This window comes from Rhipicephalus microplus, chromosome 9 (genome assembly GCF_043290135.1).
Source record: "Rhipicephalus microplus isolate Deutch F79 chromosome 9, USDA_Rmic, whole genome shotgun sequence".
NCBI lineage: Eukaryota > Metazoa > Arthropoda > Arachnida > Ixodida > Ixodidae > Rhipicephalus > Rhipicephalus microplus.
This window is the reverse complement of record NC_134708.1, coordinates 8,550,311-8,569,215: the sequence shown is the minus strand read 5'-3', so window position 1 is coordinate 8,569,215 and position 18,905 is coordinate 8,550,311. Positions and strand designations below refer to the sequence as shown.

Below are 18,905 nucleotides of genomic sequence, written 5' to 3'. Positions count from 1 at the left end.
ACTTCTGTCACAAATACTAGTATATTAAATTGTAGCTCCTTTTACAGCACATTTTTGACAACCTGTCATTGTTTGCTACATGAAATGTACATTGAGTGTTGTCTGTTAGTTAAATTTATAAGAAATATTAACATTAAATTAATATTAATAATATATTTAGTTATAATAATAATGTAACTTCACATTGACCATTGTCACAACACTATCAGTTGTATGTTAATCTACCCCTTATGTAATAAAGATCAATGAATGAATGAATAATCACATGGTTCCAAATAGTTCAGTTTCTGCCCTCCTTTGTCCTGCCCATGCACTTGTGTTCAAGTGGCTTCGTTACATTTTAATGCTTTGCTCGCTCGCAAAACTCATTTTATCCGCTAGAGAAGATGGCATATTCATGTGATGTTGATGCATGCTTGATGTGTTTTGCACAAGAAACCGTAGTTTCTGCTGTCGGGCAGTAAAGAGTGATGGCAATATACTATACAGTGTCAGAATTTCATGCTTACTGTTGGGCAGCATAGATTGCTCTATATCTAGACATGAAGAGGTATTTTCTCTACCAAGCATTTTCTTGAACGGGGGGGGGGGGGGGGGCACAAAAGAAGCTCTCGGAAGTTTGGAAATTTCTGTAGTGCCCTTTTAATGTCGCCTTAAAATCTCGGGTACCTGTGTTAGCCGCAGTCAATTGTGTACACAACTGCTAAGCGCTTTTTTCGCAGTCTATGTAACTGAACGCTGATGTTCATGCATTTTCATCCTAACAGGGCAACGATTGGGTTCCACTGTGCATGGCAAGTGTTCTAGGAGCGGCACACGAGACGTGGAGAGTGGTGGGCAGTGCTGGGGGCTGGGTGCTAGAGCACGTGGTCAACGGTGCCCGCATCGCGGCCATGTGGCTAACGGACAACTTGCTCACGTGAGTTAAGCGTGACATATAAGGTCGTTTCTTGTTAATTTAAACTCGAAGGGACCTCTGGATTTTGTTGGAATTATTAAGAAGTTTGGATTATCAGAAGTTCTCAGGTAGATGACTCTGGGTGAGGTGAAACCACACATTATGATTAGGCATTGATTTTATCACATAATAAAGATTATGAAGTATTTTTAAACTCTAAGGGCACGCAATGAACAGAAAGCAGAGGTGTAAGGTCGACAAGTTTATTGGCCATTTACTGCAGATCAGACTTTTTAAAGAAATTGTGAATTGCCAACTGTTTTTTGCTGTAGGTATGTGCCTTCAACAAAAAGCTCTCTATACCAGTTGTGAAGCGTAACGGTTTACCGTCCGTGCGCTTTGTCTCAAGCATTCGTTTACTAGCAAAGCTTTTTTCCTTGAAGGCCTGAGGTGCTTATTTTCACTTTTAAGACTGTTAGGATTATATAAGCACGCAAATTTTTAAATAGTAGTGTGAAAGCAGCAGATATTTTTGGTATGATGCAGTTTGATTTGAAATGATGCAGTTTGAATTAACAGGCTTTTAAATACATTGAAAGAATAGAGGGCCAACCCCAAAAATTTAGTTTTGTTTGAAATAACCGAAAGTATGAATTATCAGAGTTCGAATTATCACAAGTTTACTGTACATTGTAGGCCAGGCCTGTCTGATTGTGTAGCAAGCTACATGGTTATACAACTGCTACACCTATTCACTGGTCAGAAATACTCATTCTGTACAAACTGAATGGTCCCTCTTGTGTTGCTCACAACTTTTCTTTTTCATGTCTTTTTAGTGTCTTTAGGTTGTTATCACTGCTCATGGGATATTCCTTGATCGAACTAAACTTTGCAGGGGATCGTGGTCACCGGAAAAATTGCAAAGTCAGGCAGTAGAGTTGGCAACAGCCATGCAGAAGCAGGCTCAGGTGGCCCTCCACTGGCTTTGGGATCGGCTTGGCTCGGCCCAGTGACCTCAGCACCCCTGCTGCTCCCCATGACGTTTTTGGAACTTGGTGTCCCCTAGCACGGTCTAGGCTGTTGGGACATGCTGCCAGTGAATTTTAACCAACACGCTGACAATGGGAGCTGCTTCCATTGCTCTGCACTGGTGGCATGCCCAGAGGGACATTGCAGTGTGCTGTGTGTGATGACCCTTCATGCACTGTGTTTAATGGGATGATCTGACACACGGCGACTCTGTACGGCGTGGAGAACGAGAGAGATGGCTGTGGTTGATGGGGGTGTTGGGGACCAAGCGAAAGCCATGTTGAAACTGATTTGTTGAGGTTGAGGAGGTATGTGTTTGTCAACTGCGTGGCCAAGCGTTGCATGACAGAAGCGCGTCACGCAAGCACCATCCAGCGCAGTTTAGCTGACCTGGCTTCTTTTGGTCACACGTGCACCACAGAAGCAGAGTGTCAGTTTTAGCTGTGCACCCATTTTCTTTGACGTTCTCTCTTTTGGTGGTGCCCTGCAGTGTTCTAATAAATAATGTTTCTGTTGGCTCCTCCTGTCTCTGGTGAGTGCCTTCAGCTTGCAAAAAGTGTGGTCCCTGTCCTGCAGAACTAACTTTTGTTACTCGTGGCAAGATCAGGCTTTAGGTAGCAGCACCGTCGCTGCACAGTTGAGTTTTGAGAATGTATCGAAATTCCAGGCCGCATGCTGTGCTATAAGATATGGCACGCGTGTTCTCGAGAGCCTCGACTGACGATTGGCTGCGTTTTCTGACAATGCTCAGAAAAGGTTCCAGGCCCGAAAGTATCCACATTTCGTATTACTCTCAGGGTCGCAGTCATATCAACCAGATGGTCCACTTCGTCAACTGCCATCCAAGCTCGGTCTGGGTCTTCACGGTCTTTTTTTTTTTTATTTTGAAGGTAAACACCAACCATTATAGTTAGTCTTCTTTTTAATGATATCCAAAAATGACACAGTCTATGGAAGATGCCATAATAGGGTGCTCCGGGTGATTTGCACCATTAACGTGCAGTGAAGCTATGCATAACACGGGCATGTAGCATTACGCCTACATTTAAATGCAACCGGGGGTCGAGCCCATGTCTTTCACGTCAGTAGCCGAGCACTGCAACTGCTGAGTAGCACCTGTCATAACATTGCTGAGCACTAGATATCCACCCGGCCGTGTCTGAGAGAAATCGTTGCGTTGATGTTTAAAAATAATACTCTGCAGACACGTGATGGTGACCTCGTATCGATGGCGCTCACCCACAGAGGTGGATTGGCCAAAAAGCGCCGGCAGGATGCTTAATGAAAGGGGCCCTGGAACACTTTTTTGAGTAACCATGGAATTAATTCAGTCGAAGAGCTTATTGCCTCACGAATTTAACGCCGCAAAAATTTTAAGAATACATCCGAGTGGAGTTACAAAGATTTGTCGCACGCTACAATCTCATTCCCTCTTCTCTCGTCCCAGCGAAAGCGCTGGAAGCTAAGCAGGGAGGGTTGTGAGGGGCACACAAAAAACGTCATGGCGCCTCGTGGCCTTGAGCACTTTATTTTTTTCGAATACGCGGCTTTTTCAGTGCGATCGTGCGGGCATGTGTGGACAAGTGGTGGCCTCCCGCGGCAATCTCTGTAACGACCGAGCGCGTCATGTTCAAATCAGCCAGCGGCTGATAGATGGGCATTTTACGAGTGATTTTTGAGCGTTTTCCGTCATTTGTCCAGGGAAGAGAACGCAATATTTTGCCAAATTTGATAAATTTTTTTTGTGAGTTCCACGACGCGCGCTGCGCTTTTGGCTCGCGTGTTCTCGGGAGCCTCTACTACCCACCATGCTCAAAAAGTGTTGCAGGGCCCCTTTAAAGGTCTGTGAAAGTAAACCAAGCTGGGAATTCAGTTTAAGAATAAAACATCGAATAAATGAAAGTGCTTCCTCAACAAGCGGTCCGACTATCTAAGCTTCCTGACAGAAATAGTGAGGGACTTCATGGCAAGAATAGGAATAAATAAAAAGAGACTTGCGCGGTAATCTTATTATTTTTATGTATTCAAACACAGTAAAGCAGGCATGCATGTGGTGCCGCCAAATGATAGTTACTGGAGCATTTACTGCTAATTATAACTACTGAAATGGGGATTCTAGGAATGTCTTTTACTGATTAAAATAGCGACGACAGAATAAATTTTTTAATGTTCTATAGTTTCGATTTCAGTGCAAAACATGCACAATGGGGAAGCCTTGAGTCCAGCTTCAGTCAATTCAGTTTCAGAATTCTACAGCGTAATTTGGTGTAGTAAACTTATAACTGGCGAGATATGCATCCCATTTTCGTTGAAAAGCACTGCATTTCAGCACGTTTCGTCATTTTTTTTAATATAAAGTTTGAAGAGTGCCTTACTGAAAGCAGTCTTCTCTGCTTCATGAAACCTTATGCAGAGAAGGCCCCTTCACTCGTTCATTTATTAATGGGGCGCGTGTGCGTTTAACTCCGATGTGGTGGCAGCGACAAGCTTAGGCGAAGGGCAATCAATGTTTTAGGGGAAAAGTTTTTTTTTTTTCTTTCTTCCTGAGTTGAGCATAAGTGAAGGCGTACTACGTGTCAGCGTCGTGTAGTTCACTGTAGGAGCACACGTGATCGGCGTTTTCTCTCCCACGTACGATGAACTCTCATTATCTATCCGATCTGAAAAGTTTGCCACGTCAGATAGATTTGCTAAGTCTCCTCTAGCAACATCTGTGTTTCCTCACCGTAGTTATGCTTAGAAAATTTTATGGCACTCCACTGAAAGGATGCGGATCTGTACGTTTGGTTGGAGGCTACGTTAGAGGCAGGTACTTTATAATGTTTATTTTGTCAAAAGCTGCTCGAATCGCGCGATTGTTAACAATTTCTAGACGGCAGGTTCTCCGCTTGAGAACATCAGTCGCGCGCGCTTTGTGCAGTCCGTTGTTCTGGTGTTGAAGACCGTTGACCGTCTACCTGCGAGTCCGCACCGGCGGACGTGGCCTGCTCGTAGGTTCTCGGAGGTTCATCCGTCGCGGTAAGCGAGGCGTCCGATTCCTCCACGTTGTTCTCGTAACCCTGTCCCGCGGTGTCCTCTCGGGCGCTCGTCTTCAGGGCGCGCCGTCGGGGCCTCTCGTCGTCCTGGCCGGCCTCCAGAGTCCCGGCGTCGCCCTGCTGCTCGACGGCTCGACTTGGCGCGTCGCCGCGCAAGACGTGCACCGCGGCGATCACCAACAGGAGCGCCGCAGCGCCGAGCAGCGTGAGCAGTGCGTATCGCGACAACGCCACGCGCCAGCGCATGTCGTCCCGCGACTGAGGCAAGTACCTCTCGGTGGCGGCTCTCCGGCGACGAGGACGTCTGCCTCCGGCATCGCCGTCGCTCGACGTCTCGTCTCCGCCCGCCGGTCCGGCGCGCGTCGTGAACGTCGTGATGCAACGTTTCACGTTCTCGGTGAACCAGGAGGGCAGCGCGAGCACGCGGTCGGCGGCGCCGTGGTGTCGCGGCTGCGTGGTCGCTTGTTGCGCTTCGTCTCCGGTCTCCTGCGAGTTTGACAAGGACGACTCGCTGCTGGCGCTTGCGTCACTGTTGTCCAAGGACTCGGCGACGCTGACCGCGGTCTCTTGTTCGGACGGTGGCGTCTCGACGTGCGGCGACTCCGTGTTGAACCTGATCGTTTTGTTCGGGTGGGCCTTCGGTGGCTCGAACAGACCCGGTCTAGGTTTCAGGATGCCCGCTAGCTTGGAGGGCCTTGACGGCGTTGACTCGCTTCCCGACCGCTTCATTCTTGTTCTCTTTCTACTGTGGCTCACACCCACTACAACGTTTATAGATTTTGGCCAAGAATTGGGTATTTTTATAAAATCTTACGGGACACTAGAATTACGCTATTCCTAAAGGCAGATTACACTTATGGTAACTCTAGTGTACAATAGGGTTACTGTATATGCTAATATAGAGTGACTGTAGTGTATAATGATGTTTACATATCAAATTATGGTTTCACGACTGTGACTCTTCCCGGCCGGAGCTCCGTGCACCGGGCCTTTTGTCTCTGTTGTGTCGCGTCCGACACGCGAAGTATTGCTTGTTGCTTTTTTGTTGTTGTTGTTTTCCTCTGGACATGGCACATTGTTTACCAACATTTGTCGAGAAGCTTCATCTACACGGCATGCTTCTAGTTCACGCGCACCGCGCACACAGGTTGGGTGGTCCCTCAACAATATCTTGGCGCAACCCACTCCGAGCCATAGGCCATGCATCGGACGGTGCGTGGCTTGTAAAACCGATTCGTTAGCTCACTGTCTTCAGCTGTTCAAAGTCGGCACCCTTTATGTGTCTTCTTTGACGTCTTGTTTATGGTGCGCCGATAGGCTAAACAGCGAGTACTACTTGCCCGCTGTTGTCGTGTTAGACTGAGTAGAGGAGAGTGGAACCTTGGACAGTGGCACGCACCCAGGCTAAGAACCAGGTATTTTTCAGAAGAAATTCCTAATTATTTGATTAAACGCCGTCTAGGTAATAATGAAAGAAGTAATAATGTAACAAACTTGGAAATACTACCAATAGATGAGTAAATGCATAAGTAACTCTGAGATGCGTGATTCAGAAAATAATAATTAGAAATTTAAACCGCAATTTAGAAAATGGAGTATAAGATCGCCCTACGATTTAAATCCCTTTGAACATTTAATAAACTCCTGCAAGGCATCGGCAACCTCCCCGTCACTGTAGCCCAGGGACAGAGCCCCGAGCGAAAGCACATTTGGTGCTTCGCTTGGGGCTCTGTCCCGAGCGAAGCAAAAGAAGTTTGTAGCCGCACGTTCTTAGGTGTAGCCCGCGCGTGTGGTCACAATTTTGGTGGCTACGTTCATCAGGATAATTGTTCCATCTCGGTTCAATAGCTGTCGAGTCTGGCGCTGCAAGACGTCGTGCGCGAAGGCAGCCTCTTTTGTCAGGGTAGGTGATGCATCTATCTTTGAATGCCTGCAAGTCGAAGCTGAGTGATTGGCTAACTCATCGGAGCTATTAGCCAGGACTGAGTTCCGTAGTCAAGGTGGGGTCTCACCCAAAATGGCTGAAAGGACACACAAGCACCTTTCTTATTTGCGTCCACGTCCTTTGAAGATGCCGGACCGCTCTCTGGACCACGTGCTGTTCCCGAACTGCCCGCGGTTCCCCGAACTGGACAACAGACCACTGCCCGAAAGTGATGCTGGGCAAATGGAAAGCGTCGCAACCTGCGATATGAGTTTCGCCAATAACGTTCCTGTTGTCGATACACAGGCGACGAACGAGCCAGTGGAAAAGCTTCAAGCCGCCAAGACTGTTTACTCGTCAAGCGATCCGCTGCCCGCACGGTCCGGAAGCACAATACCGAAAGAAGACAGGAAAAGGGTGCCGTTGAAGCCAGCGATCAAGAAGCGTTCACCCGTAAAAAGCAAAAAGAATCCATCAATCTTGAACAAGAAGAGTCCATCAGTCGAGAGCAAGAAGACTTCGCCAATCGAAAACAAGATTTCATCAATCGAGAACACGAAGAACCTAGTAACGACAGCGGAGTCGAAGGACCTTAAGAGCGAGGAAAGCTCCGAAGACCGCGATGACGAGTCGGAAGAGAGTCTCGAGAACACCGCAGGGCTTTTCCACGGTGCAGCTGCGTCCTCCAGCGAACCAGGAGATTTCGAATATTCGTCCAGGACCAGAAGAAGCCTCAAAGAGGAGCAGAAGAACGTGCCACCCGTAGTCTTCGGATTCGTATCCGTGCTGATCGTGTCCTTCTTCGTTATCGTGGCCATCCTGGTGATTCCGAGAGGCAGTGACCGACACCACGATGACGGTGACAACGAATCGTTGCGTCCGGCGGGAGACAACGGAGGGAAGAAGGAACGGATCGGTGCCGATGGGGCGAAAAAGGAAGAAGAGGCAACGGGTGATCTCGTCACGGCACTCCCGCGGACTATGTCCACGGGCAAAAGGTCTTTCCGTCTCGCCGGCTACGGTGACGCTAGCATGCCCGACGGGGACGTGACGTCCGTGGACTGCGACACCGAGTCGTGCCGGTGGGAGAGCCGACTGGTGAACGACATGCTCAACGGGACGGTCGACCCGTGCGAAGACTGTGGTATAAGGCGTCGCTACCGACTACAGCGCTGTGCGGTGGCACGCGCTCGGTGGCCGCCACGGGGGGAGAAAGAAGAAGATGAAATAAACAAGATGTCTCCGTTTATGCTGTGCTATTCATTATGCACGATGTAACATATTTTGGCCAAAATATGTTACATCGTGCATAATGAATAGCACAGCATAAACGGAGACATCTTGTTTATTTCATCTTCTTCTTTCTCCCCCCGTGGCGGCCACCGAGCGCGTGCCACCGCACAGCGCTGTAGTCGGTAGCGACGCCTTATACCACATATCCCCTCTTGCAAAAAAAAAAAAAATAAAATAAAATAAAATAAAAACGTCGTGGCTGACGCTCTCTCCAGGCTACCCGTCCAGAGTTTAATCCGCGATGCACCAGAAGAGGAATTTATCTGTTTGTTGTCTCCCGTAGTTACCATGCCAGAACTTCAAGAAGCAAGTGCCAATGATCAGATTATCTGTGAAGTTAAGCACTTCACGACTACTTCTTGGCCTGACAAGAAATCACTGTCAAAAGAATTGCTACCTTACTTTTACGTGAAGGCTGAACTCTCTGTTGTAAGTGATATCCTATGCCGGGGTGACAGGATTGTCGTGCCTGCAACGTTGACACGCCGCCTTATGGATCTGGCCCACGAGTCACATCCAGGCATTAGTCGTACCAAAGCTCGCCTGAGAGAGTCCTATTGGTGGCCATGCATGGATAGTCACATTGAAGAACTGGTGCGCACATGCGTGATTTGCCAGTCTTGTGACAAGTCCGCACGTACCTTTCCAGCGCCACTGCAACCTGTTCCTCTTCCTGACGCGGCGTGGGAAAAAATTGCCATCGACATTGTGGGACCTTTCACGCAAGCTTCGGCCGACTGCCGTTTTGCGATTACTGTTATTGACTATTATAGCAAGTGGCCTGAAGTGGCGTTCGTGCGAGATGCGACCACGTCTACAGTGAAGAAGTTTTTACTTGAACTTTTTGCGCGAGAAGGCTACCCACGTAGTATTGTATCCGATCATGGACCACAGTTCTCTTCAGCAAGCTTTGACGAGTTTCTCACGGAGCGTGGAATAACGCACTACAACTCTTCCGTGTATTACCCACAAGCTAACGGCTTGGTGGAGAGATTCAATAGGGTGCTGAAGTCGTACATTCAACTAGCCCTGCTTGAACGTCGTGACGTACGAACAGCCATGCTTGATTACCTGCAAGTATATCGCTGTACGCCTCACGCGACTACTGGTGCGACACCCGCTGTTCTTCTTCATCGACGCCAACCTCGCACCAGACTTGACATATTGGGATTGCCCGACAGATGCTTCAGCACGGACCCGTCAAGGGCGATTGAACAGCTACGAGAGCATGTCAAAAAGAAGCAAATGATCTCGAAGAGCTACACCGATGAAAAACGTGGAGCCAAGGAACCCAGTTTCGTCGTTGGTGATTACGTGCGCGTTAAGACAACTGCAGCTCACGGTAAGCTGTCTTCACAATTTTCCGCGCCCAAGAAGATCATTGGAAAACGGGGACCGGCCTCGTACCTTTTGGACGATGGGCGTGTGTGGAACGCATCTAAGTTAATCGCAGTTCACTCCGGAGCGGTCAACAAAATGAAATCGGGCACCCCTGCTGTTATGAACTGGACACCTGCATTTAATCGGTCTTCTCATGCATTACAGCCTGAAACCGCTGCCCTTATGAACTGGTCCCCTGCATCTGATCGGTCATCTAGTGCGCCCCAATGGGACACATCAAGAGCGGATGGTCATGAAAGGGCAGACCCCGTATCATCTCCACCAGACGGCACGCAAGCTTTGACCAGTCCAGGATTTAATGCGCCTGCAAGGAAAAGCAAGCGTAAAAAGAAGACCCCAAAGAAATTGAAGGACTTCGTTAGGAAGTAGACAAAAACAGTTTTGTGTGTTTCTACCATTTATTTTTATTTTATTTTATTTTATTTTTTTTTTTTTTTTTTTGCAAGAGGGGATATGTGGTATAAGGCGTCGCTACCGACTACAGCGCTGTGCGGTGGCACGCGCTCGGTGGCCGCCACGGGGGGAGAAAGAAGAAGATGAAATAAACAAGATGTCTCCGTTTATGCTGTGCTATTCATTATGCACGATGTAACATATTTTGGCCTTATACCTTATACATATTACGCCTTATACCACAAAGACTTCTACGCATACGTCTGCTCGTCCGCTTGGGAACGTTTGAGCGAGGATCTTCCGTACAGGGCGGCTGGACGAGCGTTTATGATCAACGAGGTGACGAGGTACGTCAGTTCTGAAGAATTTCTTTTCGCATACTGTTATCTAACAGGATTTGGCGCAGGCAATGTAACTGTAATCTGTATACATCGAACGTGTGGCGCTAAAAAGTAATAGCTAGCAGAATGTTATATCTGTCACCATAGGCGTGTGCAAATCCCATGTATGGGGGACACGCCACCCTTCCCTTTCGCAAAAAAATAAAAATAAGCGATGGCATGTGTCACCCGAGATAAGTAGCAACCTTATAAAGTCCAACCACGGGCACCAGAAAAAAAAAGAAAAAATGAAGGAGGTGCGGCCTGTTGCGTGCCGCCGTAGCCGCGGTGTCCCAGGCCTAGATAATCTCTTTCCCGCTATACCGGCCGTGGTCAAACATACGTTCGCTGATTGATTGATTGATTTGTGGGGTTTAACGCCAAAAAACACCAATGATTATGAGAGACGCCGTAGTGGAGGGCTCCGGAGATTTCGACCACCTGGGGTTCTTTAACGTGCACCCAAATCTGAGCACACGGGCTTATAACATTTCCGCCTCCATCGGAAATGCAGCCGCCGCAGCCGGGATTTGAACCCGCGACCGGCGGGTCAGCAGCCGAGTACCTTAGCCACTGGACCACCGTGGCGGGGCAAACATAAATTCGCATAAACTATATAATCGAATACATTTTGATAATTCCGTGGCATTTTCTCGAGGTTGGGTGCACAAATGCCGGCGCCAGGGGGCGCGCTCACCAGACTGACGTCGTGTGTCGGAAGACCCGTGAGCGGAGACGATCGGACCTCACGGAGGCGATCAGCAGTCACACTTTGGTCACCTTCGCGTCGCTTCCAAGTTGTATTCCACTGTATTCAGTTACTTCAAGCACTCCAGCATACGCCACAGTGTCTTGGTGCAGCTTGAGCAAAACCACTTCAAGATTTTTTTTTTTTTATTACACTGTTCCGGTGCACACTACGGCTCTAACATGTGCAAATTTTTGGTCGGGCTGAAGTATTGCTCATTCGTTGGGAGAGTTCACAAAAGCAGTTTACTACTGACAGCGGCTGAAGAAAGCCCGCAGGTGGCATTATGTGTGTGAGGCGCTGTGTGTTGTATACTGTAATATCGTGCGTCGGACGCGACGCAGGGCAGGGCGTCCGTAGCGCTGGCCGGGAAGAAGGAGAAAGCAGGAGCCTAGACCAAGGCTGACACTCACGGAACTCCTCTATTAACAAGGGTACCACAATATATACAACAAAGCAGCGCCCCCTAACACGTGTACTAAAGCTAGAACTCAAACCATTATACAACAGCCCCCTCCCTAGTTAGAAAGGGAATTATTATACAGAACTAAGGATCATCATTATACAAAAAAATGTATGCAGGCAGTTGGAAGTCTGCAACGGAACATGTACAGATAATATTCACAGAAGTGATAAATGACATCTTTATACATTGACTATGAGCTTGCACCATTCAGAGCATCAGAGTATGTCTTCTACCCCTCCGCGAAGATCCGGGAAGAATGTTGCCTCGCCGGTATCAAGAAAATGCAGTGGAACAATGGCTACATCACAGTAGCACAAGATAACGTCAGAATAAAATGAGATAATACAATTCGTACCTAGAATGGTCAGAATATGCAGAATTTATACGATAATGACCTTTAAATGGTCTGGAAGTTTATGGCGTTTCGGCGTATGGCACGGTGGTATGTATGAAAGAACGGCCTCCGCTGACTCGCGTAAACATCATCTGCAGACGCCTGCATGAAACCCTGTATCTCATCTACATCAGCATTGAAAGGCAACGCAGCTGATTTCTGGCACGGCACCTCAGATGGACGATCGTACTGATGCCGGAACATGCAGACGCACGAAATGCAGCAACACGTTATACAGTATAGAATCGGGCGAAGCAATGGAACTAGGCACAACCGCGTGAAGTTGACAGCTATACATCGCGTACTTGAACTGTAATCGCTTTGCGCGCGTTAGAAACATTCTGCATGCACCCACGGCTACAGAACACTTGCGTCGTCGGTAAAATGTAGGATCGTGCGTCGTACACGACGCACGGAGACCAAGGTGCCCGGAGCGCGGGCCGGGAAGAAGAAAGCAGGAGCCGAAACCCCGGCTGACATTCACGGAACTCCTCTAGGGCACCACACTTACTTTAGCTTTTATCTCTTACGCTGCACGCATTTGAAGTGGACTCGCTGACTGATTTACTTTCTGCGCCATTTATTAATTTATTTTTTTTTGATGATTTATAAAAACTTGCTTCAACAAAAAAAAAATGAAGACCCGATGATTTACTTGCAACGCAAGTTGTTTCTGCTATAAGCAAATGTAGCACTACAGCGTCAAATGTTCCGCACAACCATGATGCACTCAAGGCTGATTGAAATAATGTATAGTCGAATGGCCGTCTATTTACATGTTGCACAACTCACTTTGTTACTTATGTAACCACACAACACATTCCAGGTACCTTCAGGAACACGCCCATTCCTTACCAACCACGATCACCAAGGACGTTACTCATGGCGAGCACAGCTTCCTCGACCACTCTAGCATTGTGCTGAGTGGTTGTCTGAAGAACTCGGTACCCAAAGACGTTTACCAGTGGGACGGAATCAGAGGCCTGCTGAGAGACGTCGGCCTTGAGGACTGGCCCTACGTCCAACCACCCCCGCAGCCTGTACAGCTCGAAAAAATATTGAGCCTTATCGACCGACAAATGGCCGTGTTTCCCATCGTCCATGTCTTTTTGCGGAAGCTGTCAGATGACGGCGATTACGTCCTCCACCTGGGTGCACCGAGGAACTTTCTTTTTCCGCAATACATAATGCAGCGTACAGATGCGTCCCTTGCTTACAAGGAAATAATCCGACAAGTTTTGACGCTGTGGAAGACATTGCCACGTAGCGAAGCTCTCGCCGAAGCCGTCGAACGCTTTGAGGCGCAACTATTAGAGGCGCCCAAGCCCGTCTCCAAGCCACTGTGGAAAAAAGACCCTGTCTTCCCCGTCGATGAGTTCCAGCGTCTTCCGAACTTCCGCGTGGACGTGTACCTTTCGCACTTGTGGAAACGCCAGGTTGACGACGTCGTGGTGCTCAACGAAGCGTACGTCAAGAGCCTGCCGGCTGTCTTGCTCAAGCCCACTCCCCGGACGATTCTAAATTTCCTCGGCTTCACCGTCGTTGCGCACCTGGCTCCGCTTCTGCCACAAGAATCGATCCCAAAAGAGCTGGCGCGCATGGGCTATCCGAGCTTCCAGCACCGCGTGAATCCCAAGGTGCAGGGTTGTTTCCATCTGGTGAACCGACTCTACCCGCATGGCATTCGGTGGATTCTGCGGAACATACTGGCCAAGACTCCTGACCTGGACCGTCAGTTGGCCACCACTACCAAGAACATGGTATCCTCGCTCGCGCACACCTTCCGCGAGGGCACCGTTTTTATGCAGAGTCGGGACGTCACCGATGCCGTAAAGCGGCTCAAGACTATACAGGTCAGCTACCTCGCGGGCCACGAGGGCGCACAACAACTTGACCATTACTACGTGCCCGCGAACATCACGTATGGGCCGAACGATCTTGTCCGATACTACGGCGAGTTGCAGAAAAGAAGCCTGCAGGGATACTGGAGGTCGAGCAAGGGCGACGACAACTATGATGCACGCCACGAGACGCGCTCGGGTGACCTCGAGGCTGCATGGACGCGGGTTCCGGAGTCGACGTCTGGCGTGTACCTGACGTCGAGTGGCGTGTCCTCCGCGGCGCTGATCTCGCGATCCGCCTACCCGTCCACGCTGCTCCCGCTACTTGCGGCCGACGTGACGCGAGCGCTATTCACGTGCTCACTCGATGACCCGAAGTGGTCCAGCTGGACGCGGGACAGGTTCGACGAGCTCCAGTACTGCCTTCTGAGGCGCTACAAAAGCGAGCTGCGTAGGGTTCGCGTCTCCACGAGCAACGTCCGCTACTTCCTCGCGGAGATTCTCGCGGACAACGCCGCAGTCAAGCCTCTGATGGTCGCCTTCCGGCGTTTCTCGCACGGAACGACGCATTTCGGTCCCGGCGGACGGCGCTTCTCTAATCGGGCGTTGTGGCGCCTGTTCTTCGTCAACTACGCGGCCGGATTCTGCGTTCCCGGCATCGAGGCGGCGCAGTTCGGCGAGCGCATGCGCCACCGCGTGAGCCTGCCACCTCACGTGAGGGTGAACCTGGCCCTCGTCGATGTGAAAGAATTCCGCGAAGCGTTCAAGTGCACGCGCGAGTACGCTTCGCCGCAGTGCCCCGTGTGGAAGGATAACGGCGACAACCCTGGCTGACGCGCAGTGCGTGGTCGGCACATGCTGCACATTGATCGCGTGCAGCTCGTGCCCTTGCACCCGGACTTGGCGCTAACACTATAGCCGCACCGCGCGTCTATGGAACGCTCGTTGTGTTTAACGTATTGAACTTTATTAAATGATGCGAAGCATTTCTTAGCGAAATTCAGTTACATTGAGCGTATCTATCTATCTATCTATCTATCTATCTATCTATCTATCTATCTATCTATCTATCTATCTATCTATCTATATATCTATCTATCTATCTATCTATCTATCTATATATCTATCTATCTATCTATCTATCTATCTATCTATCTATCTATCTATCTATCTATCTATCTATCTATCTATCTATCTATCTGTCTGTCTATCTATCTATCTATCTATCTATCTATCTATCTATCTATCTGTCTATCTATCTATCTATCTATCTATCTATCTATCTATCTATCTATCTATCTATCTATCTATCTATCCGCCCACGACTTTTAGCTCTACTGGCCGTTTGGATAATGGTATCGATACAAAACTTGGTATGGCATAACATGACTCTATGACGAGCATATTTTACTAGTCATAACAATAAAATCATGACATGTATGTCATGAATGTCATGATTTACATTTCATGGTCTTGCTGCTCTTGCGGTGGTTTCGTTCACATGACATGTAGCAAAACTGGTATGGTATGACATGATTGTATGGCGAACACAAGCGACAGACCCTAACATAAAAATCATGATATACGTATCATGTAACAACATGACTACATGCCATGCTCATGATGCGTTCGCGGCCATTTCGCTATCGTCATATGTACAAAACTTAGTATTATGGTACGTGAATGGATGACGGAGGTATGTGACTCGTGCAAACATGATAATATTGAGATGTGTATCATGTAACAACATGACTACATGCCACACTCATGATGCGCTCGCGGCCGTTTAGCCAGCTTCACATATGCCAAATTTGGTACTACGTGACGTCAATGTATGACGAAATGACGAAGGTAAGTGACTGGTGCAAACATGATAATCATGAGATGCGTGTCATGCAGGAACATGGCAACATACCACGTTTATAGCGTGCTCGCGGCTGTTTCGCTAGCTTCCCATATACTAAATTTGGCATCACGTGACGTGAATAGATGACGAAGCTAAACGACACATCCAAACATGATAATTCTGACACAGAGGTCGTGTACGGCATTAATTTACCTCCAACTCGTAACGTTGTGGTGATTTTAAAGTGACATATCAACCTTCTTCATTCGTGCTTCGCATATCATCGATTCCCACTGCACGTGGGATCTGCCTTTTTTTTTCCATCCCGAAACGTGCTGCGCTAATAAACGCGACTCCGTTTGCTGGTTGCAGGAGTCAGTCTTCATCCGTCCCCACCTTGTGCAAGAACAGTGGTGCTATCGCTATGCTATCGCTTGCAGGTCCGCAGCCAGGATTTCTATTTCAGAGGAAAGAGAGTGGGGGCATTTGCTAAAGGTGTTCACTATTCCAGGAAAAGCTCCTATTTTGATTATTTGTTTACGGAAAAACACCTCCTGCATCAGCATCATGAACATGTGATTAGACCCGTGGCAAGGAGATGTAGAGGGTTGTTCTCCCCCCCCCCCCCCCATTTTGCACGAGCCTGTCTGCTTTAACATTTAACGAACGCAGGTAATGTATACTTAAAATACAAAGCTCATCTATGGTGATAAAGCGTTGCGTATCGCGGGTAATGTTGAAAAACTTTTGGCAGATCCCACGTATCCTGGAAACCGACGTTATGCGAGGCATATGGAGGGAAGGTGGCCGTGTCGTTATTTTTTTTATTCATTCGCATGAGACGAAATATATTCATTCACGCATAGACAAGTGTTGCAGATATTTATATAACCAGTTGTTTGCAGTTGCGCAGCAATGTCAACAGGAACATGACTATAGCAACTATGTAAGTGATGGGCTCATATAATGCGCTGGTGCTCGCGAAGATGGTATAGTCCTGGACACTGCTACGTTTCACAAACGGACCTATTTGAAAAGCAGAAAAGTTCGTGTTTCATTTGACGCCAATAGTACCATAGCAGTACATATGTAATGTTTATTAAGTTACACGGCCAGCACTGGAACCATAGTTAACGCTGCACCAACATCATCGCCTGCATAGAGCGTTCTTCAATGTTTAGAGGCTTGGCATGACTCTGTGGTAGATACCTGGCTGCCACGGTTCTATATTTCAGCTGGGATCCTGATTTCCATTTGCATTCGTCGGGTCAAAGCTGTTGATGTCCGTTTTTCCTAACGCTTTCGCATCCAAGCTGTCAATGTCTGTTTTTGTCGTTTGAACTAAGTATACAGACATAAACTGTCAATCACGTGTAGCGCACGCTTGCATACCGTGACCCGTGGTACACAGGTAAGTGCCCCACGTGTCTCTAGGAGGTGGTTAGACGTACGGGACATATATTTTGGGTTATCAACGCGATAGCGTTAAAGAGCCCGTTTCGCAGAAACTCCGGAGTCGGCGTCATCGGCCGCGAGCGAAAACTCATCATCTTTATCATCCTGCGGAACCCAAAAATTGAGAAAGATGCCAATAAAATAAATTTAAAAAATTCTGGGCCTGAGTGGGGCCTCAACATGGGCCGTTAGCGTGGCAAGCAGATGTTCTAGCACACACCCGCGCCTCTGCTTGCGAATACACTGAAAATAACTTAATCTGCTTGGAAATGCAGTGAACGCAACTTTAACGCTTTACAAACACACGAGCCCTGGATACATGCTTCACAATACAACGTGAAATATTTCCGTAATAATGCTGGTACAAGCGTACATTGCCGTCGGTCATCAGAACATGGGATTATCATAATAACTTCATAGCTTAAAGCCAATCACCCACTACAAAAAAAACACACGCTACTGCACCCTTAAGGCTACGTATAGGGGGTGCATAGCAGGTTCGAAAAAGTTTCATGCACTAAGTGTATGAAGTACGCACTAGGGACAGAATATCGCTATCCCTAATTTTCCTGTCATGACCAGATGCCTGCGACGTGAGCCGAAGAGCTGGTTCCCGGCCATCTCCGGTTCTCTCCTCCTCCGCTCCACCAAACAGTGTTAATATAAGGTCCGTTCTATTCACCTGTACCAGTCAGAACCGGTTCACTGCTGTGCACGCGAAGTTCAGAAATTGTGCAGCGTGAGTTCAGCGGTGCAGGCACAGCACGACAGCCGAATGTGCCGACAAGGTGCAGGCCTTATTTCTTTTCGCTTAAGTTACACCGTTCAGCAAACACTGACAGATGGCAAATCGAACATGCGGACAGTTTGTGAGGTGCAAACATCTTGACAAAACCCACCCCTTTTGTATAGGCGGGTACGGCGCCTAAGCCACCTACGCCTGCTCAGCTGCACGCGCGGCTGCACCAAGCCGGCACCGTCAGCGTAGGAGGTGCAAGAAAATCGTGAACCAGTGCTACACCTCTTCTGTACCTTTCGAAACGAATGGCAGGGTTCAGAGGCTGTCATTGCTATACCGCTGAAACGAATGGCACGGTGCAGCACCTCGAGAACTGGTTCACGTGTTGCAGGTGAATCGAACGGACCTATAGAGAAAGTATAGTGACACTCTCCTCTATATCCTCTTCAAAGTGTCCAAACCTTATCTATGCCCTCTCTCAAACGGCCACCGTGGAAGCGCCGGCCCCATTCCTTGGCTCACGCAACTTTCCTATCTAAAACACCATGTCACGCTGATAACACGCGCGATGTTCGCGACCTTTCTCGAACGTCGGCCCCAGAGGCGGGAGAGGCGGTTGCGGGGCGCGGCGGCTCTGTTAAAAAAAAAAAAAAAAAAAGACGGTACTTTCCTAAATATATCCAGGTACTTTAAACAGTGTCGGCTGCAAGCACTCGCTGCGGCGGCCACTTTAAAACTCACAGCCTTGGAGATTAAAGCAATTCCTACTGCCGTCCCGGAGGCAACACGGTCGTGCCTCTGTGATGGCGTCGCTTCCGAATTCAGCGAAAGTTCTAGTGTCGCCTGCGATCGCTCCTCGCGGAAAATGCATTGAACTACGAGGAACCTCCCGTCAACATGGGAAAACGTGTCACGTCGCAGGCATCTTTCTGGAAGAGGCGTTGATTACAGCAATCTAGAGAGGTGATCAAGAGAGCACCCAGAAGTTTGCGGTTCACGACGGATTTGTGCCAAGCCTAAACAGCTCCGCTGATAGATAGATAGATAAATAGATAGATAGATA

The 18,905-nt window shown here is 48.4% G+C and overlaps 2 protein-coding genes across 2 annotated transcripts in view; both read left to right on the top strand.

The window, feature by feature from the left end:
* The window catches only part of Tmem214 (Transmembrane protein 214), a 47,439-nt gene extending 44,992 nt beyond the window's left edge, over window positions 1–2,447 (top strand). Inside the window, exons 11-12 of the mRNA XM_037415426.2 lie at window positions 768–919; window positions 1,794–2,447. Of these exons, the coding sequence (XP_037271323.2) occupies window positions 768–919; window positions 1,794–1,911 (270 nt within the window). The 3' untranslated portion in view covers window positions 1,912–2,447. The remainder of the gene's footprint in view (window positions 1–767; window positions 920–1,793) is intronic.
* A 7,776-nt stretch (window positions 2,448–10,223) lies between these two features.
* On the top strand, window positions 10,224–14,950 carry LOC142771515 (uncharacterized). The gene is made up of 2 exons (XM_075873066.1): window positions 10,224–10,320; window positions 12,788–14,950. Exons 1-2 carry the CDS (start codon window positions 10,301–10,303, stop codon window positions 14,634–14,636), a joined length of 1,869 nt encoding a protein of 622 aa, XP_075729181.1. The 5' UTR covers window positions 10,224–10,300; the 3' UTR covers window positions 14,637–14,950.
* Window positions 14,951–18,905: the final 3,955 nt, after the last annotated feature.

Coding starts and splice junctions, on each gene's coding strand:
- LOC142771515 (XM_075873066.1), top strand. CDS start 10,301: ATGATCAACGAGGTGACGAG. Junction 10,321..12,787: donor ATGATCAACGAGGTGACGAG/GTACGTCAGTTC, acceptor AACACATTCCAG/GTACCTTCAGGAACACGCCC.